Genomic DNA, 24,454 nt, shown 5'->3' on the forward strand with positions numbered 1-24,454 from the left:
ATGGGGATTTTAAAAAAAAATTTACCTTGTAGGATTATTGTAAGGGTTAAATGAAATAATGCATGTAAAGCTCTCAGAAATGTTCCAGGCACACAGTAAATACTGTTTTATATCATCATTGTCATTCCTTTAAAATTCTGTGTACCTTTTTTATCACTCTTCATGTGCTCTTCCTTGGAACACAATAGAATTAAATTGTATTTGTGATTTAACTTGGAAAATTTTAGTATCATATTTACATTGTGGTCTTTGCACCATGTAGAACTGACTCCATATTCTATCTTTGATTCACCAGATTTACTGACCACTCGTGCAGAGTATTTTTAGGCATTGTACATGCTCATCTTTGATTCAGCACAATCTGTAAACTTTCATTATAGGAAATTTCAAACATGCAGAAGTAGAGAGCAGCATAATGAACTGCCACATACCTATCACCTGGCTTCAGCAGTCATCAGCTCATCCCAGACATATTTCATTTTAGCTCACTTAATTAAGAATAATATATTTTGTATGTATGCTACATATTTGTATATGCATATGTATATGCATAATGCATATGCATAAAATAAATCCTTTACCTGGTACCTTTCCTGAAAAGGCAGAAAGCTGAGTTCAGTGGCAATGCAGAGCAAATGCACATCACGTTTACACTGGAGAAGGCAGGGCAAGTGACCTCTAGTTTTCCTTTTGTAGCAATCATAAAGATTCAAAGCAAAGGTGGTGGTGCTTGCTCCAACCTTAATGCCTGTTCTTTTTTTTTTCTTTTCTTTTCTTTTCTTTTTTAATTCCAACAAACATTTATTGAGTGCCTGCTGGGTGTGGGCACCTCGGGAGAATTTGGAAAAGAATCCCCTGTAGACAAAGACTTTATGGTCTATACAAGGTAGACTAACAAGAGTAATAACTAACAGTTGAACAGAATTTTATAGTTTCTAAAGCATTTTTCACAAATAATTTCTTAAAGCGGCCTTATAAAGAAGGTAGTGTTAGTCCCATTTGATACGTGAGGGCAATTTGCCTTGCAAATAGTGAGTAACTTAACCAAGTTAAGATCTAGTAAGTGCCAGTTTCAGACTTTGTCCAGGGGTCCTTTCTACCTCACTGTTAACCGATGTGATAACTTAAGAGGAGAAAGGAAATGGAGCATAAACCAGGAAGATGGAAGATAAGGAAAACATTGATTCAGAAGGAGAAGATAATCAGTAAAGGGACAGACAGGGCTTTACAATACTAGTAGGAGGAGAGTTGGTGTCCTGGTAAAGTTGGTCACTCCCTTGCCCCACAGGGACCATAGCAGAGGCAAACAGAAAGGTAATAGGGGACTGGCCATTATAAAGTGACATAGATATCTGGGGGCTGTGCTCATAAGAAGTTGGGAATGTTTGGTGGCACAGGAAGGAGGACAACCTTATTTTGTCACCAATCTTATCAGCCCAGATTTTTTAGAAATCACAACTGTGAATACAAGGGTAAGGTTTATTTTTTATCGTATTCATTTCTTTGAATAGTACATGAACACTGTACAAAAATCAACAGTACAAAAGAGTATATACACTGTATATAGGCTTTCCTCCCACCCTTGCCTTTGTGCCTCAGTTTCCAAATTCCTTTGCTAAAAACAACCATTACTATCAGTTTCTTGTATATCCTTCCAGAGCAATTCTGTGCATAATAATAAGCATATGTATAACTGTCCTTTTTCTAACTTCCAGGGGCATATGGAAATGTGTATTTCGGACAATGAGTATTACCATTTTAAAAGCATACTTGCAGTTACTCACTGGCATATATCTGTCCTAACTCTGCCACTCCCTAGCTTTGTGACCTTGGGCAAAATTTTTAACGTTTTTGAACTTCCTTATCTGTAAAAGGGGATTACGAAGATAACTGATACAACTTTATGGGGTTGTTGTGAGGTTCAAATGAGATAATGCATGTAAACTACATAGCGCATCTGGTATAGTAAAAGCTCAAAAGCTCAAATGTTAACTTATTGTATTTCCAACTTTTTTATACACACACAGAAATGAAAGCTTTTAAGATATTGTACACCTATAATAGCAAAAACAATGAAAATAACTTACAAGTCATTTAATAGGAAGCTGGTTAAATACAGTGGATTACTATTAGCTCTTACAAGGAAGGAGGTAAATTTGTATATACTGACATGGAAAGTTGTCAAGGTATATTAAGTGGAAAAAGCAAGATGCAGAATAATATGCTTAGAATGCCATTTGTTTGTGTGTCCTTTTAAAAAACACTTGCACATGCAAAGAAATAATAGCTAACATTTACTGAGTGTCTTATGTGCCCAATACTATTCTAAATACTTTTTATGAACTAATTCATGTAATTCATTCAAGAACCCTCAAGGCAGGTCTCAGGTCCAAGGACACACAGTATGTGACACACCCAAAATTCAAACCCTCAAACCCAGGCTCTTAACTACAGAGGTTGAGAAAAAAAGCAGTTACCTCAGAGGGAAGGAGTGAGGGGGGTGCTGGCTAGTGAGACTTAAGAGCCAGCTGGGAGTGCAGAGCAGGTGGAAGTACAGGTGGAAGGAAGATTTTTACCTCTTTTGCAGATAGTTCTTTTATAATTAGAAAAGAAAAAATAATTTTGAATTGGGGAGAAAAAAGCAATGGGTTGCAACCATGAAGAATTTAAACAGAGGTGCTGTGGCTAGCTTTGTATTCACATGTTCATTTAGTTTTTAGGATAAATACCTATAACTGAAGTCACTGGGTTACAGGGTACAAACTATTTTCAAGGTTCCTGATAACATTGCCATATTATTTTTCAGAAAGATTATGCTAAGTTGTATTTCCATCAGTGGTGCTAATCACATCTCCCCCCCACTCCCCACCTTTCACCACATTGGATGTTATACATTCTTTAATTTCAAAAGTATCACATTGCCCTTTGTTTAAAAAATTAAATAATACAAAAGAACTATTAAAATTAAAGTAGTTTAAAAAGCCCTCTCCTCACCCCCAAATCACATTCTCTAGGAGTGACTAGTTAATAACAATTTGGTGTATATCTTCCCAGAGCCTTTTTTACGTACATACAAACTTACATATATATGCATTCACACATTTTTTTTTAATACAGTGGCATCATACTTCTTATACCTGATGTTATGCAACTTGCTCTTTTTATTCTTTGGTATATCAGACCTCCTCCTTCCCTGACAGTGCACAAACATCTACTTCATTCTTTTTAACATTAGTGTTATATTCCATAGAACAAATAGATCCATAGTTCACTTAAGGATTTGTCTGTCTATTAATAAAAATTGGTTATGTTTATTTTTTCATGATTACAAATAATATTGCAACAATTTTCCTTGTACCTATATACTTATACAAATGACTCTGTAGGATAAAGTCCTGGAAATAAGGTTGCCAGGTCAAAGGGACTGTGCATTTAACATTGGGAGTAAGTACTGTCACGTTGCTTCTGAAACCATTTATCCAGTTTATGCTCCCACCGACAGTGTTTGATTGCCCCTACCTATGCTGGATATTATTAGTCTTTAATTTTTGCCAATCTGATTATCTCATTTAATTTTCATTTCCATTATCACTAGTAAGGTTGGGCTTCTGTTCATGTTTTTTTAGTCATTTATATTTCTTCTGCGAATTGCCTGTTTCTATCTTTTGTGCATTTTTCTCTTGGGGTTTGTCTTTTTGAAGTTGATTTGTAGGTAGTCTCTATGATACAGATATTAATTCTCTGTCACTATATGCAAATAATTTCCCAATTTATTTGTCTTTTAACTTAGTTTATGGTGCTTTTTGTCATACAAAATGTATTAATTTTTATTCAGGTCTGTCTTTTCCTTTATGGCTTCTCCAAGATTATTAAAAAAATCTGTATTTTCTTTATATTATATTTATAGTTTATTTTGTGATTAGATTTTTAATCCATCTCTAATTTTTCCATATAGTGTGAGGAAAGGAATCTCAGTTTTTAAAATTGGATAGCCAATTGTGCCATCATGTCTTTTCCCTTGCTTATCTGAAATGCCACCACTATGGGTCTGTTTTCAAACCTGCTATTCTCTTCCACTGATAAATGTCTATTATTGTGCCAGTATTTTAGCTGCTATTGCTTAATAGTACATTTTGCTGTCTTTTTAAAAAGGTATTCTTGCATATTGTCCATTTACTTTTCCAGAAAACCATAGAATCAATTTTAAGTTCCATTTTATTGAAATTTCATTGAATTAGGTAGGTTAGCAGGAAGTGGTTTTCTAATGTTGATTCTGTTCATCCAGAAGCATGGTTTCTTTCTCCATTTAGAGGAGACTTCTTTCATATGTTTATTTCTTTTTTTGTGTGTGTGGTGGCTGGCTGGCACTATATTTTTGTTTGTGATGGGTTTATTGCAGCTTCTTATAACTATTTAAAGTGCTGTTTTGATAGGTGAAAATGATATATCACTTAATTTGCACTTGGATTCTACAGAAGTTAAGTATTTTAGAAGTATGTTTATTAACTACTTATATTTTGTTAATTATCTGATCATGTCCTTGATTCATTTTCCCATTGGGGTCTTACTCTTATGTGAGTTTATTATATCATAAGGACACTAATCCATTGTCACAGTTACAACCAATATTTTTCCAGGTTATTGGTTGCCTTTTAATTTACCACTTTACAAAAGTTTGAAAGTTTCACATAGTTAAATTTAAGAATCCTTTGTGATTTTTACAATTGCTGTTAACATTACCTGAAATTTTATGCTGAATGATTTCATATTTAGGACAAACATGCCATTTGGAAAACTAGTCATGTTGGCTGGTAATGGAAACAGTTCTTAAGTAATTTTTTTGTAGACATTTAATAATGTAGTGTTATTATGGCGTTAATGATATTTGTTTCCATTATAGATAACTGAATGTCGTATATATGTACATATATAACTAAATATGTTTTATATATACACACATAAGAGGGTACTTCAAAAAGTTTGTGGAAAAATGGAATTAAAAGATAATCTAAATATTTCCATGAACTTTTTGAAGACCCTTCATATATGTACATACATATGTATCTCAGAATGACTGAAACACACTTTACGAATTTTTGATTTTTGGCAAGTGCCAGTAATTCTGACAGCTTTAATGAAATTACAGGTCTTCACTACTGTCAGTTTGATTATTTAAAGTAGGCAGTATGTTCTGATATGAAATTAACTATAGTGTTAAGGTCTTTAATTGACTTCTCTGTCTCTACAGAAAGAGTTATTTTACATGAATTTGTTTTGTTGCCTATAAAACACTATCCAATAGGTTTTACCTCTTCCCCTTAACTCTCTCAAATCCTACCATAGTTATGTGAAGTTGCATTCATATAAATTGTTATTAACTGTTTTGGAAACAATCTAATGTTTGCAGTTCCCTGAGTTCATATATATATTCAAGTATGCTAATTGAAGTGCCTCTCTTATCATAATGAATGTGCTTTTATTTCTAAACAACAAACAAAAAAACCTTTAAAATATTAGGAAAGATATTAGCATCTGAAAATAGTTGATATGCTTTCTCACTGAGAAATTGGTCTCTAGAATTATATAATCAATAACATGATAAAAGATAAAACAATGAGTGTATTAGAGCTATGCCTAAAACTTTCTGTAGTTTGACCCTAAGAGAAGTGAACATTTGGTTGTTCATTTTTTGAATACTAAATACATTGTCTTGTATACAGTAAGCCCTCAAAATTTCTGGGAAATGCAATTCTAAAATTTCTATGTAATTTTGTTTAATTCATTAAAGTACACACTACTAACTTACAACATAGATTTTCTATTGCTTGTGTTAGAAATTCCTTTCGTACTGCATGTTTGTTTAATTGCATGATCAGTTAGATTATAGATGACTTCCTTGTTGAATTTGTGCATTCCGTTTTCATTATGCTTTCAAGAACTATCTAGACCAATGCTGTCCAATAGAACTGTTCTGGGATGATGGAAACAGTCTATATTTGTGCTGTCCAGTACGGTTGCAGCTAGCCACATGGCTAATAAGCTCTTGAAATGCGGTCAGTGTGACTAAGAAACTGAAGTTTTAATTTTATTTCATTATAACTGACATAAATTTTTAAAATCCATGTATTGCTTCTATATTGGAAAACACAAATATACCTACTTTATTTTTTATTCTTTTTTTTTTTATATACCTACTTTATTTTAATTTAGGTTTCTAAGTGGTAGTAAGTTTATTTTCTAGGTAAGTGTTCTAATTTCACCAATAATGTGAAGTTAAACTCTTTGAAACCTATGGTAAAGAAAAAAATGACACGAGCTAATTCTCAAAATTAATATATTAGAGTTTGAAAATGCTTACTGAATTATGTACACAATCAAGATCACAAAACTTACTTTTACGGAATTATAAATCGGAAGGAAATAATTAAGGCGACAATGATTATGATAAAATTATTTTTTGTATATGATTTTTGTTACATTTATCTGAAACATTAGGTTGCTATATTGAATATACCACAGACCATTTCTCATTTATGGAGATGATTTCATTCCTTAGAGAAACGTATGTCCTAAGGACGCATGAACTAATGCTCATTTTAGGATTGGTTTATATAAAGCTTTTGTTCATTTTTTAAGCAGCTGATTTAGAAGACAGTTTCAATGAACATGAACTGGAGCCCTCATCACCTAAAAGTAAAAAGAAAAGTCGCAAAGGAAGGCCAAGAAAAACTAATTTTAAAGGGCTTTCGGAAGATACCAGGTCCACATCCTCCCATGGAACAGATGAAATAGAAAGTAGTTCCTATGTAAGTAGAAAACTTTATTTAAACTGTCTCTATAGGGCCGACCCCGTGGCGCACTCGGGAGAGTGTGGCGCTTGGAGCGCAGCAGTGCTCCTGCCGCAGGTTCGGATCCTGTATAAGGATGGCCGGTGCGCTCACTGGCTGAGCGCGGTACGGCTGGTCACAAAAAGACAAAAAATAAAAAATAAAAATAAACTGTCTCTGTAGGTAAAGTTCATCATTTAAAATGTTAAATAAACTTGAAATACTGATAGCACATTTTCATGGATATTTTTCTAAGTTTTTTTGTTTTTTTTTTTACATTTGCAGAGAGATAGGTCTCCACACAGAAGCAGCCCTAGTGACACCAGGCCTAAATGTGGATTTTGTCATGTAGGGGAGGAAGAAAATGAAGCAAGAGGAAAACTGCATATATTTAATGCCAAGAAGGCAGCTGCACATTATAAGTGCATGGTAAGCATGTACTTTTAAGCCCAAGTTTTTTTGACAGTCATTTAGCTAGTAACCAAATACAGCACTCCCCCCACCCAGCATTAGTGTTTTAGAGTAATGAATAGTATATTCTGTAATCCCAAATCTTAATAAACTTTAGATTTTGAAAAATAATAGCCTTTATGTTTTAGTAGGATTTGAAGTAATCGTAATTATAGTTACTATATTCAAGATAATCTATAGTTAATTGTTTCATAACTAAAAATTTCAGCTTTGTAAACATGTCATGAAAGATATTTTAGGCCTCCACTGTAATCTAATAAATATCTCTATTATTGTTCTTAATACATTATATTGCAATTATTCATTTATGAGCCTATTTTTCCTACTAGATTCTTAAATTCTTTGAAGATAAGAACAAGATGAAGATAAGTTGTTTTTATCTTTGCATCCTTGGATCCAGGCCTGACTTACAGAACACACAAATTTTTTAAATAAGATTGTATTGAATTACTCATTTATGATTAGTTTTTTTTAATTATATTATTTATATCAGAGGTTCTTAACCAGAATGCATATCAGATTTACCCAGGGAGCATTTTCCAAAATATGTGCACCTAGGACTCCCATTGAGTAGATCCCAGACATGTCTTATTTGAGGGGGTGGGGGAAAAAACCCCAGGTGATTCTGATCTGCATCTATGGTTAAAATTTACCTATTTAAACTATTTTTTAAAACTCCATGGAAATGTAAAACAGTTGAGAAAGCAGGGTAACACTGTTGAAATCTTTGTTGTTTGAAGCGGGGTATTTCCACACTGGCAATTTTAGTTTTATTTTAGTGTCTTTCTTTTGGATTGTATTTTCATCAGACATGAATATATTAAAAGTATTTGAGTTGGTACTTGATTGTTAAGGAAAAATCATCTTTCTCAGGAAATTGAAGTAATATAACATGTTCATTATTATCTTGTTTAATCTTTTTCTCATACACATTCTGAATGTTCCTGTATTTTTCTTCTCTAGTTGTTTTCTTCTGGCACAGTCCAGCTCACAACAACGTCAAGAGCAGAATTTGGGGATTTTGATATTAAAACTGTACTTCAGGAGATTAAGCGAGGAAAAAGAATGGTCTGTGGTTTTTATATCTGTGTTATGCAACATTACTCTTGACTTTCTGCTTTAAATTTAGAACACATCTCAAATTTATCCAGATTAAAAAATTTAATATAAAGTCGTTCATATGTTAAACCAAAGAATATATTTGACTTATTTGTAATATAATAAAGGATGCTGATGTTACTGAAACTTACTCCTCTTTCTATGTAGCTTCATTGCGTAGGAGAATTATACTGAGAAGATTTCTATTTCAGGGTAATTGCGAGCCCTTTAATAAAATAAGTGAAGATACGAATGTGACAAACTATATTAAGTTTAAAATGTTATATTGTGTAAACTTGCTTAAAGAAAAATTCCATAACCCTAATATAGCATTGAGAACCTCTCCATGTTATTAATTCTTTTTTTTTAATAGGAAAAGATTTTCAGGGCTTTCTGTTTTCTTAAAGTACACATGAACAGTTATGTTTCTTAAAATATTTATCATAGCTTTAAAGTTTTCTTCATAAAATGTGCCTTATCTCATGTTTTAAACATACTAAGTTACTAATAAGTAACTTAAAGAAATATTGGCATCTTTATTGATCACTTACTCCTTTAAAGCTTATGAATACTATAAAATATCAGTGGAATGCAAAGTCTTTAAGACAGCAATTGTCTCTAGAAATGACTTTAATTTTGCAATTTTTTTGTTGTGAAAATTTTCAAACACATCAAGATTAGAAACACTAGTAACATACATCTCTCCATCACCATGATTCGTCAGTTATCAAGAATTTGCAGTACTCCTTTTATCTATGCCTTTTATTCTTGTTGCTTGAAAGTATTTTAAAGCAGAGGTCAGACTTCATATCATTTCACCTCCTCATAATTCATTATGTATCTGTTAAAAATTGTACATTTTCTTACCTAACCACAATAAATTAATAATTAACAATATTTTAAATAACAATAATTAATAATTTAAATAAATTAGTAATTCTTCAGTGTCATTTAATACCCATTTGATATTTGTATTTCCCCAACTGTCTCAAAATTATCTCTGTAAGGTTGATTTATGTGAATCAGGATCCAAAGGAGGACTACAGGTTACATTAGGTTCTTAGATATCCCTTAAGTAATCTAGGGCAGTTCCTCCTTCATCTTTTTGTTTTTGTTCCTTTTTTTTTTTTGTATGCTATGACTTGTCAAAGAAAATGAATTAATTGTCCTGTAGAATGTCCCACAGTTTTTGTCTGTTTGCTTTTTCATGATACCATTTAACTTGTCCCTCTATCTGTGATATTTTCTTTTAAAGTGGAAATTATATGTTAAGACTTGATTAGATACAGTTTCAACTCTGGGGGTAAGAATACTTCACAGGTATGACTATATCATCCATATTTTGTCACATCAGACAGGTCATAATGTCTGATCCTTGGATTTAGGTGGTGAGTCTGATCCCTCCATTGAGAAGTTCCCCTTCAATCTTTCATGTAGTGGTTTCAGACACCTATGATCTTTGTCTGAATCCATTAGAAATAATTCTTTTTGTGTGTGGAAATGCATATTTGAAGGTGTGAAAATTATCTGTTCCATTTAGATCCAGTTTAGTTTATTGGTACTTTGATTACTTTTTTAAAAAGGAAACTCTTTTATAAAGAATTTTAGTACTAAAAAAAAATAAGGGAACATGTACTTCATCATATATAGAGCAATGTTGGCTCATAAATGTAAAGTACAAATAGGTTACTAGGATAACAATTCAATTCTTTTTATCAACTTATCGTTTACTTCTGCATTGTTGAAGGTTAGGGTAAACACTAACCTAGCATTTCCCCCAAGTGTGGTCCAAAAGAAACTAGTTAATAAAGATGCTCCCCAACCCCTCTAAAAGTAAAAGGGCATCTAGAGTTCAATAAACTTGGAAAGTGTTTACTATACCCCCCCTTTCTGGAGAAAAGGCTGTAAGTAGTTCTGCAATAAAGGAATCTGCTTAACCTATCATTTCTCAAACTTATTTGACTATGAAACCCTTTTTTCAACAGGTACCTTTTAATCTCGGAACATTCCTCTGGCAAGGCTGATCTAGGCCAAATTGAGAAGTCTTGAAAAGATTTCAGCCCTTCATCCCTTTGCCTACTTGGTAGTGATCCCTCTCTGAGGGGATTGCTTTCCTGTTCCTCATTCTTTCCCCAGTCGTAATAGGAAAGGATCTGATCTCAGGGAGAAAAAGAAGCCAACCACTAAAATATACAATATCATTCTTCCTTTGAGTTTAAGGAGTATCTTATCTATACGAGGGTGCTTCAAAAAGTTCGTGGACAATGTACTCTTTAAATTATATACTATATAATACAATGTACTACAATGTACTCTTTTTCAGAGAGTACATTGTATTATATAGCATATAATTAAAATGTTACAATGTAAACCATACTTTGATAAACCTTGGGGGTGGGGAAGAAGACACAACAGTCACAACAATTCCTTGAACTTAAGACAAGTGAACAGATGTGATGTTGATAGGGGGAGGAGGAAGAGGAATTGGTAAAGGGACACAAAAATCAATTACATTGTATATTGATAAGTTAAAATAAGAAAATAAATTAAAAAAAATAAGGGCCAGCCCATGGCTCACTTGGGAGAGTGCGGTGCTGATAACACCAAGGCCACGGGTTCAGATCCCTATATAGGGATGGACTGTTAGCTCATTTGGGAGAGTGTGGTGCTGACAACACCAAGTCAAGGGTTAAGATCCCCTTACCGGTCATCTTTTAGAAAAAAATAAATTAATAATAATAATAATACAATGTACTCTTTTTCAATAGAAAATGGCTGCTGTTTTCTTTGTAAACTGGAATGTTTGGCTGAAATATGACTAAAATAGTATAAATAAGATTGCAAAACTCTGAAATACTACTTATGATTATTCTTTCTCTTTCCTTAAACAGAAATGTACACTTTGCAGTCAGCCTGGTGCTACTATTGGATGTGAAATAAAAGCCTGTGTTAAGACTTACCATTACCACTGTGGAGTACAAGACAAAGCTAAATACATTGAAAATATGTCACGAGGAATTTACAAGTAAGAAAACAACAATTGTCCATTTTCCTAAACATGTCAGTAAGTAACAGCCCTTAAGTAGGTGACATTAGTTTGCTTGATTTCTGTTCTTAGGTGGTGTTTAGTCAAGTGTAGAATACTGAGGATATTGCATAAGGAATGAGTACTGCAAACAGAATTTTCCTCTGACTGCATATCTCTGGATTAACATTTATTCTTCATTATTAATTATGCTGAAATGGCACGTTATACTATGTGCCAGGCATTGTGCCAGCATCTGGGCATATGCTAGTGATCAAAACAGACATATGCTGTGTCCTCCCAAAGCCTACGGTCTAATGGGAGACACCTATTAATTAAATGGTCAGACAAATAAATACACAATTACAAGCTACTTAAGTGATTTAAAGTTACAAAGTGCTATGACAGCGTATAACAAGAAAGAGCTAAACTAGTCTGTAGTGGGAGGTGTTTAAGAATTTTCTGAAGGAAATGGTGCTTTAGCTGAGAGATGAAGAACAGAGGTGAATATGGGTAGGGGGCGTGTTCTAGGCAGAGAGAACATCATATGCAAGACCTGCCGGTGGGACAGAAGCAAGGGTGGAAAGGGGGAGATGAGTTAGGAGGCTGCTGCTGCTGCTGGTCCAAATGAGAATTGTTCATAGCCTAGAACAGAATGTAGTTGTGAAGATAGAAGCCAAAAGATTCTTTCACAAGGATGATGGAAGAGTAAGGATTGGAGTTTGGGATTACATATCACCCTCTTTTTTATGGGTCTTCCACTTACCTGTGCTGCCTTGGGCTAGTGATATCAATGTTTACCTATAATGGTTCCATTTGTTTAATAGAATGGAGAGTAAGTTAGTAGGGATCCCTGAACTTTGATTTGCTTTGAGAGTTGTAAAGCACTTTTTTACTCTCACGTGCCTAGTATGCAATAAACCAGTGACTTCAGGATCTAGTATTATGTGTGAAAAGTAGTTTGCACAAGCAGTCACCATGTCATCTGAGTGCCTGCATAAGGTGTTAATGCTGTATTATAAAATTTGCCAAACTTTGTTTAATAATAAAGGTATAAATGTTTTTCAAGTGAGTTCTACCTTTAAGGAACACATAATCCCAATGTTATTTAAAGAGGTACAGCACATACCAAGAGATGGAAAACTTCTTGGTTCATTCTGTAAAGCTTAAATAACTGTGATACCAAACCTGACAAAGATATATTAAAAAACAAACAAAAAAACTATAGACCAATCTCACTTTTATAAATATATATACAAAAATTCTAAATACAATATTAGCAAGTCAAATCCAGCTCTGTATTCTAAGAATTTAAAGACTGTTCAAAATTAGGAAGTACACTAATGCGATTTATTATAATTAATAAAGAAAAATCCTGTCATCTTCCTGATGGATAGTGAAAAGGCATTTGCTAACATTCTGCATCAATTTCTGAATTTTAAAGTAATGTAGCAGGAGAGCTCTTGGTAGGCTAGGAATCTTAATAGGGTGTTTATGAGAAAACAACAGCAAATAACTTATTTAGTGTCAAAGGAGCAACAGTTCTTAACCAGAGAGGTAGCCTCAGAATCACCTGGGGGTGACTAGGGCCCTCATTAAAACCATTTGTGCCTGGGCCCTACCCGCAGAGATTAAAATTCAGTAGGTCTGGGTTGAGGCCCAAACCATGTATTTTGATGACTCCTCAGGTGATTCTCATGTTCACCTCTAATTGAGAACCCTCAGACTAAATACACTTTCATTCAGGTGAGGAACAAGACAAGAATGCCAGCTACCAACATTACTTTCAACATTCTTCTGGAGGGTTAAGCTGGTGCAACAAAAGAAAAATGTATAATAAATAAAGTGATCAATATTCGTTATTGATATCATTGTCTACCAAGAAAATGGATTCCAAAGGAATCAACTCTGAATTTATTAAAATAAGAACTCAGTAAGGTTGCAGAATATGAGATGACTTTAAAAAAAAATTCCAGTAATAGAAAAAATAAAGGACAAATGTCCATCATCAACCCCCCCCCCCCCCACACACACACACAGTAGGTGAGCTTTTTCCACCTTTAAAAAATTGCATTTTACGAAGGACTCAGCTGGGGCCAGCAAGTTAGCTCAGTTGGTTAGAACAAGGTGTTGTAACACCAAGATCACAGGTTTGGATCCCCTTACCAGCCAGCCACCAAAAAAAAAAAAAAAAAAAAAAAGGAAGAAATGATATTCTTCATCAAGTGATTCCAAAAGTGTTAGCTGTATCCTAAGGAAATATGAAAAAAAATATATTAAAAAAACAGGACTCAGCTGAATGGTGAAATATATTCCTTGATAGATTCAGCATTGAATGATGCCTGTTCTCACCAAATTAGTCTATAAATTTCAATAATTTTAATCAAATCCAAATTTTTTGACAGTTTTATCTGGAAGAATGAATGTGGTATAATTTTCTATTTGCAGTGATTATATTAACATGAAAAAAAATTGCAGCCTAAACAGGATAGAGGGTTGTTTCTTACCTAAAAGATGTGCAGAGGGAAGCAGTCCAGATGTCATAGGCAGGTTTTCAGTGTCATCAGGGACCCAGGTTACCATCTTTTTGCTCACCTATCCTTCCACTTGTATGTGTCCATGTGTTTTTGTAAACACAGAAAAATGTCTAGAAGCATATTCAGCAATCTTGATGGTTATTACCTCTTGTTAGTTGCATAGGGATGGAAGAGGAGGAGAAACAATTTTGTATTCTCCATTATATGGTTCTGTGGTGTTTGAATATTTTCATGAGCAGTACATTATTTATAAAGTAGCCACTAACATTTTAAAATAACAGGCCCATTTTATATACCTAAAATCAGATTATATGGAGAATTATTATATTTACATTTTAACTTTATTTAGATATTTTTATCATAATAATTAGTTTCATTTTGGAAAAATGGAAAATATAGATAAGAAAAAAAGGTCAACTTTAATTCTACCACCCAGAGATAACACTTTTAAATCTTTTGAAATGTTTTCTTCTAGATATTTATGTGATTGTGTATATGTGTGTATTTATAAAAAACAAGATTTTCTTATATACACTGTTCTATAATCTCTCTCTCTCTTTTTTTTTCTCCTGTAAACTAACTGGGTGGTACAGGGATCAAACCCTGGACCTTGGTGTTATCTACCATGCTCTAACCAACTGAGCTAACCAGCCATCCCCCTCATTGTTTTATAATCTTTCCACTTACTGTATGAGACGTTTTCTCTGTGACATTAAACAGTTTTACATCTGTTTTAATGGTTGCATAGAATTCTATGGTATGGGTATATGAGTTTGTTTTTTCAGTTCCTGTTTTAGACATTTAGGCTGTTTTTACTTTTTAGCTATTAGAAAACCATGTTTCAGTGACTGTCTCTAAACAAAAATACTTGCACTGGGATCCATGATGATTTGAATTTCCCTTTTTATTTTTTCACATTGAAATGCATTTCTAAAATCTGCTTATAATGTGGGTTCCAGATAGAGACCATTGAATTCAAATAAGAGTCTATATGCAAATTGTTTGGGGAGAGAAGAATGGGCAAATATGAGGAAGTGCAAGGAAGAATATTTCCGAATGAAATGGCCTCCCTATCTCCTAAATGTGGCTTCCCTTAATTACCAGCCCTTTCTGGATCCTGACTATATTCATATTCAAAAGAAGAGGGAGGAGTATATGATGATTTATATTTATATTTATTCTGTTCTTTTCTCTTTATTATATTTTTAAACTATTTAAATATGACCTTTTTTAAAAAAAAGTCAGTCTCTCCCCCTAAAAAACTGAGTTCTGTGACAGCAGGGATCTTATGTCACCAGTTGACACCTGTGACCTTGGCACCTAGACTGGTGAAGGGCCTATGGGAAATATACCACAAATGAAAAATAATCCCATAACGAGGTTAAAATTTGTTCTGACAACAAAGGATATGTCCTTTTAGACAAAACTTTCTATTAAAAGGATTTTCAATTGTACACGAAAATAGAATAGTATAACAGCTCCACATTATCAGTAGTTACCAAGTTATTGCTACAGTTGTTTCGTCTGTTGTTTTTTTCCTAAAGTATGCTAAAGCAGAATCCCAGATCTCTTGTCATTTTATCCCTACATACTTCAGTATGCATCTCTTAAAAATATGGATATTTCTTACATAATCACTATCCCATTATTATACTTTATGAAGTTAACAATTATTTCTTAGTATCATCTCATACCCAGTCCATTTGCACATTACCCCAATTGTCTTGAAAATGTCTTTTTAGACTTGATTTATTCAAATCTGGATACATACAAATTCCATCCATTGTATTTGATATATCTCTTAAGTCTGTCTTAATATGGAGCAGTCCTCACCCCACTCCTGCCTATTCCTCCCTACTTGTTAAAGAACCCTGGTAAGTTGTCCTATAAAAGTTCAGCATTCCAGATTTGTCTGTTTGCTATTTCATGATGCCATTTAACTTGTGTCTTTACCCCTCTCCCCCATATTTTCTGTAAACCACAAGTTGGTTCAAAGGTTGAATTAGCTTCAGGTTAGATTTTTGGGGAAGATGTCTCCTAAGTGGCACTGTGTAGGAATCTCATTCTTGATATTTGAACTCATGGTTAAATAAACAAAAAGAGGTAGTTCCCAATGTGCATTAATCTAAAGAGTACAGATTCTCCAGAGTTCTTTGAAAGTTATTGAAAATGTTTTAAGACTAAAAATAGTGAGCAAAACTAGATTGAAGTCAGTTGTTCTTGTCTCCCCAACCTCACCCCACCTTCCCTGCCTTTTATTCTATGTTAGACCTAGTTTAGATCATATTGCAACATGTGAACGATCATCTTTTATGCATTGCTGACCACAAGAGGGCATCCAGTGAACATTTTCTAAGTCTTGTTCTACTGTTATCTTGTGTATAACTGACCTAAAAAGGAGTTCAGATCAGCTCATCCTTCTTTGTCCAAAATCACCTACATTACTGTTTCTATTAAAAACTTAATGAATTTCAAATATATAGTATATATATGGCTGGCCAGTTAGCTCAGTTGATTAGAGTGCAGTGTTATAACACCAAGGTCAAGGGTTTGAATCCCTGTACTGGCCAGCCACCAAAAAACAAACAAACAAAAAATATATATATAGTGTATTTACCCAAATAAAAAAGGTTGTTGGAACAGCATGATGTCAAAGTATCACTCTAGAGATTACTTGCTACTTTTATTTTTTTTTTAAAGATGACTGGTAAGGGGATCTCAACCCTTGGCTTGGTGTTGTCAGCACCACGCTCAGCCAGTGAGCAAACCAGCCATCCCTATATAGGATCCGAACCCGTGGCCTTGGTGTTATCAGCACCGCACTCCTACCGAGTGAGCCACGGGGTGGCCTTACTTGCTACTTTTAAAGCGGAAAACCTACAATGGAAAAATCTGGCCATCACCACCACCTTAATCAGATGATCACTAATAGCAGGACAGTTTGAAAGTACATGCCGCCTAAAGTATGCAAGATCACCTACAAAGTGTCTGACTGTAAGAAAGAAAAGCTGAACCTGAAGCTAAGCAAGCCCTTAGATCTTATTTTCAGTTTATAGGAAGTTCAAGGTGAGAGAGAAATGAATAAAATAGTACCACAATTAGACAAATCCAGAATCTAGTATAGTTGACAAGCTATCTGGTTTGTTCTCATCCAAAAAAGTCAGTGTTACGAGAAAAAAAGAAGTCGGGGGGACCAGTCTAGGTTTAAAAAGACATAGCCAAATGCAGTGCCAGAAAACTGTTGGATGACTCATGAAGGTATTCTAATGAAAGCCACAACACTAATGACGAACAGGCACTTGAAGAGTCTGAGTAAAATTGTTTCATAAAATGTGAAAGCAGCAGTATATATAGAATATATATATCTTTCCAGAAATGTGACTTTAATGATGGCATAAATGTATTCTCATCAACAATGACAAAACACTGAGATTCTTGTCTTTCATCATTGTAGACTATATTGTAAAAATCATAGTGGAAATGATGAGAGAGATGAAGAAGATGAGGAACGAGAGAGTAAAAGCCGGGTAAAAGTAGAAATTGATCAGCAACAACTAACCCAGCAGCAACTTAATGGAAACTAGGTATGAAAGTTAATTATATGGCATCCGTTGTCAGGATACGATATATACTGATTAAATACATGTTGAAGTAGTGGTATGCAGTAAGATTTTTTAATCCTATTATATTTAGTTAAGGGCATGTTACTAGAATGCTAAGGATTGTGTAGGCTTGCATAGTTTTTGTTGTTTTTTTTTAACTAGCTGATTTTGCAACGGTAAAAGCAAGCTATCCACTTAATCAATAAATGTAGTAGTAATGTTAAATCAATAAGATATTCTCACTCCTCAATAACATTATATTGATTGTGTTCCCCTCAGCATCATATTTTACATTTTTTTATCATCTTTTAAAACAGGTTCATGGGACAGAGTTAGAAAACTGGGAATGAATAAGACATCCATAACTACTATTCTTTTTTCACTGTTTTCTAAAATCAAAAAGGGTTTGTAACTTTTTACTGCCCAACTCTTAGATCCTTCATTGAACTGCCTAAAAATGTCTTGTTTGTTTCATGAGCCTTCACTAGATGGCTGAGTTTGACATGTTAATATTACGTAACTGTAGTTTGCAGTTTCTGGGAAGCAGTTGAAACACTATTAACCCTGTGTATAGTGTCAACAGTTACAGCAGACATTGAAATGAAGTAAGCTATATTTCTGGACTGAACAAAGTTCTACTGTTAGAATGTGTTTGAGTTTGTTTAGTGAATTCATACTCAAGGAAAAGCATAAGCAAATTTTACTTTACAATGCAAACATGCCTCTGGTGGCAACACATGGTAATTTGTGGATTTTTTTTTTTTCCACACTCAAGTAATGGAGGCTAGAAATGAAGAGAACCTTCTTTTTCTCTTGGCTTTGACAGCACATGCTAAAAAATTCTTCCAAGAAGTGTGCTAAAGCTTTTCATTTGGTTCCTGTTAAAGTTGTTCTCACTGACCAGCATGGACTCGGCAACTGGTGATTATAAGCTGTGGGCTCCAGTGCTTATGCCAAAATTCTCTTGACAGTACACCTCTTCTCTTTCCATGTCATACAAAGAGCTTCTGGCAAAATGATTGAATCCTTTCAAGTTTAAACTAACATTTGGCAACAGCAAATTAACCTCTTTAAGATTTAAAGGGTTACCACTCGCTAAGGACTTTAGACACCATGTCTGAAACCCGTTCCTCTCAAGTGCCCTGTCGTGTGGAACACTTCATGTATTGGCCCAAAGTATGTAAGGAGGTCTCGTGTGCTGTAGGAGTAAAAAACAGTCTTTGTGTAAGACAGTATTTATTTTTAATTTTGTGACCACTATTTTAGAAACCTTATTTAATATTTTTAATGTTTTCAGTCATTGCTTTCGTTATCTATTAAATAGGCTTTGGTGCCCGACTTTTCTTCTGGTAGGGCTCGGTGTTTTATTGATCATCAGAATTGTTTATGAAAGCCTAAGAACCCAGCTTTTTAGAAAGGATTTTCACACTGGCATTTTCTAGCTAGTGGTATTTTCTTCCATTTACCTGCTGAAGCACATTTATATATTTCTTTATGGCAAAACCAAAAAAAACTTTAGTTGTGGTCTGCCTAATATTACCATAGCACCTCAATACCAAGGGTAGGGATTCTGACTTATGAATTTTTAGTTAACCTACCACAATAAAGCGAAATTGCAAATAAGAAATAACATGTTAACTTGACTGTACATTGAAATATTCTGCAGCTGATAGAACAGCATTTAAAAAATGTAACAGGTGGAAAATTACACTGTGCTTGATGACTGATTATTTTTTAACTGCTAGTCCCTTATGATCTTGTTTGTCGAGTGTGTATTCACAAATTTACTTAAGTCAAGGGACTCAATGCTTGCTTTATTTTAACCATCTTTTATAATTATGTTTAGAAGGAAACTAGCTTTAGTAGTGGGTTGCCCTATACGTTTTCTCCTTTTGCTCTTAATATGCCATTGGGTTTTTTATGTGTATGTGATTATTTTCAAAATTCATCATGACTTGAAGTGCAAGGACAGATCTAGGTGTTTGTTTACCAAGCTATGTGACTTTTCCCAAAGGATCTGTACTTTATTTCCTTACAACAGCTTGAAAATCATTATTTTTAAAATCTTCAAATCACTGTGTCTTCAGATCATTTTTACATTGTGTGCCATAGACTTACCCGTGGAACAACAGAGCTCCTTCATTTTTGGACAACTACTGTAATGAGTTTTTTAGGAAAAATGGAAGGTGCCAAGGGTAATCATGGCCATTCAATAATTATATAAAGGACTTCAAATACTACAGCTGTCAGTTGATGGATTTACCATGTAGTAAAATGTATGACTTTGTATGGGTTTCTTCAGCCCTTTCTCTGCCACTAGCAACCAGAATAGCACTTTACCTTTTGGTTGGCTAGATAAGTGGCTGACTACCTGTTTTTCTCACTGTGGTGTGATTGGCCAAACAATCGTTCATTAAAAATTGAAATGTAAATTGAAGTCACATGAAAAAAATCACCATTGGTTGTAAACCTCCAATATCTTGATTCTCTATCCATGTTTTCGTCACATGCTGAGTAAAAGTGCCTTACAATGTAAAAATTGTACAGTACTTATGTTCCCAAGTAGCATCATCATCTTCTGGGTAGTAATTACATTGTGGTATTAATATTTAGAAAAATGGACCTCAGCAGTGTATTTACTGTACATCTCTTAAATCCTTAACTGTAGTTTTAATAAGCATGACATTATTTGATAAGTATATAACATTTCCATCATTTCCAGAAATACTGCAATACTGTGTTTTATGCATATTTTAGCCTGAATTTTTGAAGCGTCATTTCTTTTCTTTTTTCTTTTTTTTTCCTTTTTTTGTTTTTATTTTTGTTATTGATATTAAACAGTGTAATCTTTGCAAGCGTATATTGAAGATTATTCTGGAGCATTTATTGCCTTACCAGAAATGTTAGTAAGAAATGTTCTTTAGCGTAGAAAGATAGACTTGAGTTTCTATACTTTAATAAGAGCTCTTTGTTCCTGGGGAAGGGGGGAGGAGGGACTTTTACTTTCATCTCAATTTATTAAAAACCCACAATTGAAAGAAATTTTATTTCAAGGATCAGCAATTTTAGAAATTCAGATAGTACTTGCTCAGAAGTACATGCTACTCAAGAAATTAAGAGAATAACAAGATCTTTAGATCTACCTTTGAATCAGAATCTATGTACTTGAACAAATGTGTGAATCTCAAATATCTCAAAGCAAAAGAAAAAGTGTTCTAGAATGTTGTTGCTTTTTTAAAAAGCACTAAAGTTAGACCAAGGCATACAGTTTTGTTCTAACAGACACTTAGGTTAATTGTAAAGATAAGGAATGCATATGGGTAAAAAATCAAACATTCCTCTCATGTTATGTATATTTTGTTCCTGTTACATTGGCTTTATTTTCAAAATTGTAGTTTGTAGTATTAGTTTCCTTTTATTGGTATTCTTGCATATACTATTCATTCAATAAATGAGTTATGACTTTCATATTTGTATGTCTTTTTTGTGAAAGTGTATAATGAAGCTTATTTGATAACAGCAATAGTATTGTGTTTCTTTTAGTCTTGTTGTATTTAAGGTGAAATTCCTAGTTCAATGACTTGTTAAACAAGTATGAGAGAAAGAAAAATGTGATTTGAATACAGTTCAAGGTTTCACAGTATAAAGGTTTTATCATGGAGAGAAATAGCAGTCTTTTCAGTGCAATAGAACTGCATTAAATCTTGGTTCTTTTATTATGTGGTTCAGATACCTACGGCTTAAATCGAGTCCTCTGGAACTTCAGAAGGTGATTTTGAAAATAATCAAACCAAAACTCCTAGTACAATGTATCCATTTGGCAATAGGGGTTCAGGATTAATATCCTTATCATGAAAGGATTCCACCTTATAGTTTTAAATTTATTTCCATTACCATGGACAGCTTGCTTCTAGTACAGTGCTCATATATTGAAGTTGGTTACATCCAGGGCAGAAATCAAAGTTTTAATTAGTGAAATATGGTCATTTCATACGTGCAGTTCCTAACCTGCATTCCTACTCAGAGGAGAAAAAAAAATCAAGTAACAGGTTCTGATCAATGCTGGAACACAGATGATGTACTTTACTGAAAATGCTGCCTAATAATACCTGGCACATGCATGAGTATGAGTGAGTGAGTGAGTGAGTGAGTGAGTGAGTGAGTGAGTGAGTGAGTGTGTGTGTGTGTGTGTGTGTGTGTTTAAAATCCATTATTGAGCCTCATTTTAATTGCCACAATACAAATATGGAGATGGAAAGTTATGTGGTTTTCCTTAGTTAATTGAAACTACTGAAAGCTGGTTTTTTGTTTTGTTTTATTTTTCCAGCTGCAGTCACTAGCACCGGGCTCTAACCAACTGAGCCACCCAGCGAGCTTTGCTGAGGTCATTTTAAAGCATAAAACTGGTAGAATTTCCTAGGAAGATTCTATGGCCAGCAAATGGCCAGTCCATCTTTTTAAGAGAAAAACCCAATCCCTCCTGTATTTATATATTAAAGTCCTCAGTTGTGAAGGCAAAATGCTACTTTATGTATCAGCTAACGTTACATAACTTTGCCTTTTCAGATAATGAAATAACTGGACATTAAGGACATGAGGCAAAAACGTAATCTTGATTTTTATTCAGAAGATAAAAACTATATAATACTAGTTACTATGAAAGTTAATTAAAAGTGTTACACTGTAGCAGACATGTTCTGCATATGGTCAGTGTACAGGAGTCAATCAACCAGACCTGAGTCCTTGTCAAAAGATGACAGATTCATAAAAATCCAAATTATACCTTTGCCTATGCCTCTCTGTGGCTGTGTTATTGTGTTGGGGGTGGGGCAGTGGTGGGGAGATAGAGAAAATAAAATGCAGCTAGGCAAAGAACTAACTAGGTCTGCTGTGTGAATGATATTCTAATAAAGAGACACATGTAAACAAAAATGCTGTTTGAGGGGGTAACCTTTCAAATGGGACCTGAGAGACTAGATGTTTGAGTGTTCGGAATGGGGAGACAGAAATAAACTGCTTTCATATGGACATTGGATTTAGAACTGTTGTCGCTGAATTTCTATAAAGTGATTTGCACAAAAGGGTGAGGTGTTTGAGTATTTTTAAAATCAGATTTTTTATTTATAAAAGTAATATGTAACCATAAAAAGAAATGAATTATTGATGCATGCTACAACGTGGATGAACCTTGAAAACATCATGCTAAGAACCCAGACACAAAAGGTCGCATATTATATAATTCGTTTATATGAAATGTCCAGAGAGGCAAATCCATAGAGACAGAATGCAGGTAAGTGGTTGCCAGGGGCTGCAGAGATGGGGAGATGAGTAACTGTTAACAGGTATAGGATTTCTTTTTGGGGTAATGGAATGTCTGGAATTAGATAGTGATTGATGGTTGCATAACTTTGTGAATATACTAAAAATCACAAAGTATATACTTTAAAAGGGTGAATTTTATCTCAATTTTTTAAAAAGTAATATGTGGTCATTGTATGAAATTAAAATATACAAAGGTATATCAAGCAAATGTGAAAATCCCCCCTTCTCCACAAGCTTACTCCCCAGACGTATTTGATATGTATATTTCTGAATGCTTCTCTGTACATATATATTACAGTTTTCTTTTTTTTTTTTTTTAACACAAATAGGATCATATTATACCTAGCATTCGGCATCTTGTCTTTTTCATTTAAACTACATTACAAGTTATATGAAACTGCTAGATTTCTCACATTGTTTTTAGCACCTCCATGGCATTTCAGTGTATGGATGAACTGGAGTTATTCTGTCCACTCTCAAATGCATCCTTATGTTCTTATGCAAGTAATTTCTTAGGCTAAATTTCCAGAAGTGTGGAACTGCTAAGTCAGTGGTATGCACATTTAAAGTTTTGATACAAATTGCCATCCAAAAAGTTTGTACCAATTTAACAATCCATCTGCAGAGATTAAGTCTGCCTGCTTCTGTACTCCAGAATGTTTTTTAATGAAAAGAGGTATGGTGCCTTTAAAAGAAAAAAAATGCATGCTCTATAGAAAATTCTAGGGGTTTTGATTTTGTGATGAAACCCATATAGACTATATATATCTCAAAGTGGCATATGAATTACCAGGAACTACATTTCATTTGTGAGAAGGTTAAATCAAAAGCTTTTGTTTCATATGTATTGTTAACAGTAGTAATTGGTGAATCATTTTTCTTCCTCCTGCTTTCTGAAAAGTAAAAAGTTCTTGTTGAAGAATTCCTATGACCTTTATCTGTCACGTGGCGGCTCTTTATCCCAAAATTATGACTGTGTCAATTATGCGAAACAAGATAAAATCATTTGAACTTTTCACTTTCCAGTGTAGTTATTTTGTCCTTATATGAATAAAATCTAAGACTAACCAGAAAAAAATTGACTTGATGCTTTTAACTTATCTGCAAGAATTTTTTTTTTAATTTAGCAATTTCAAGCAACAGTTGCCTGCATGTCTGAAAATAAATTGTTGGTAAAAAATAACAGATACTCAATTATGCTGGTCAGTCAGCTTGGAGTTTCTGAATAAGGAATAAATTGAATGTAGTCAAGAAGAAATCGATGCCACATGAAAATTAGTTTTTTTCTAATTCTCAAAATTACATTTCACGCTAAATAGTATTTATAATATTAGCCAAACAACTATTTTATTGAAAAAGATTTAAGTCAGATGTATAAGGTTACAAAAATAATTTTTTAATGATTCACTAATAACCCAACCTTTGATCATGCTTCCTTCTACTCGTTTTTCATGTTTATTAAATAATTAAATCTTTAAGGAGGGACAACAAAATAGGGTGCCTACTTTAGAGAACTCTTTGTAACAGAACTGTAGCAGTTACGGGGACTGCCGTTATTTTCATTTCAGAGGT

The 24,454-nt window shown here is 33.8% G+C and overlaps 1 protein-coding gene across 3 annotated transcripts in view; it reads left to right on the forward strand.

The window, feature by feature from the left end:
* The window catches only part of PHF6 (PHD finger protein 6), a 48,905-nt gene extending 28,621 nt beyond the window's left edge, over window positions 1-20,284 (forward strand). For 2 of the 3 annotated variants that reach the window (XM_063083697.1, XM_063083699.1), the window contains 6 exons: window positions 6,640-6,806; window positions 7,113-7,256; window positions 8,262-8,366; window positions 11,288-11,421; window positions 17,413-17,542; window positions 18,336-20,284. In XM_063083697.1, the coding sequence (XP_062939767.1) occupies window positions 6,640-6,806; window positions 7,113-7,256; window positions 8,262-8,366; window positions 11,288-11,421; window positions 17,413-17,542 (680 nt within the window). In that variant the 3' untranslated portion in view covers window positions 18,336-20,284. Of the gene's footprint in view, window positions 1-6,639; window positions 6,807-7,112; window positions 7,257-8,261; window positions 8,367-11,287; window positions 11,422-17,412; window positions 17,543-17,877 lie in introns of all 3 variants that reach the window. The other variant, XM_063083698.1, reaches the window with a different exon arrangement.
* The last annotated feature ends 4,170 nt before the right edge of the window (window positions 20,285-24,454 follow it).

The sequence above is a fragment of the Cynocephalus volans genome, chromosome X (assembly GCF_027409185.1).
Source record: "Cynocephalus volans isolate mCynVol1 chromosome X, mCynVol1.pri, whole genome shotgun sequence".
NCBI classification, from domain to species: domain Eukaryota; kingdom Metazoa; phylum Chordata; class Mammalia; order Dermoptera; family Cynocephalidae; genus Cynocephalus; species Cynocephalus volans.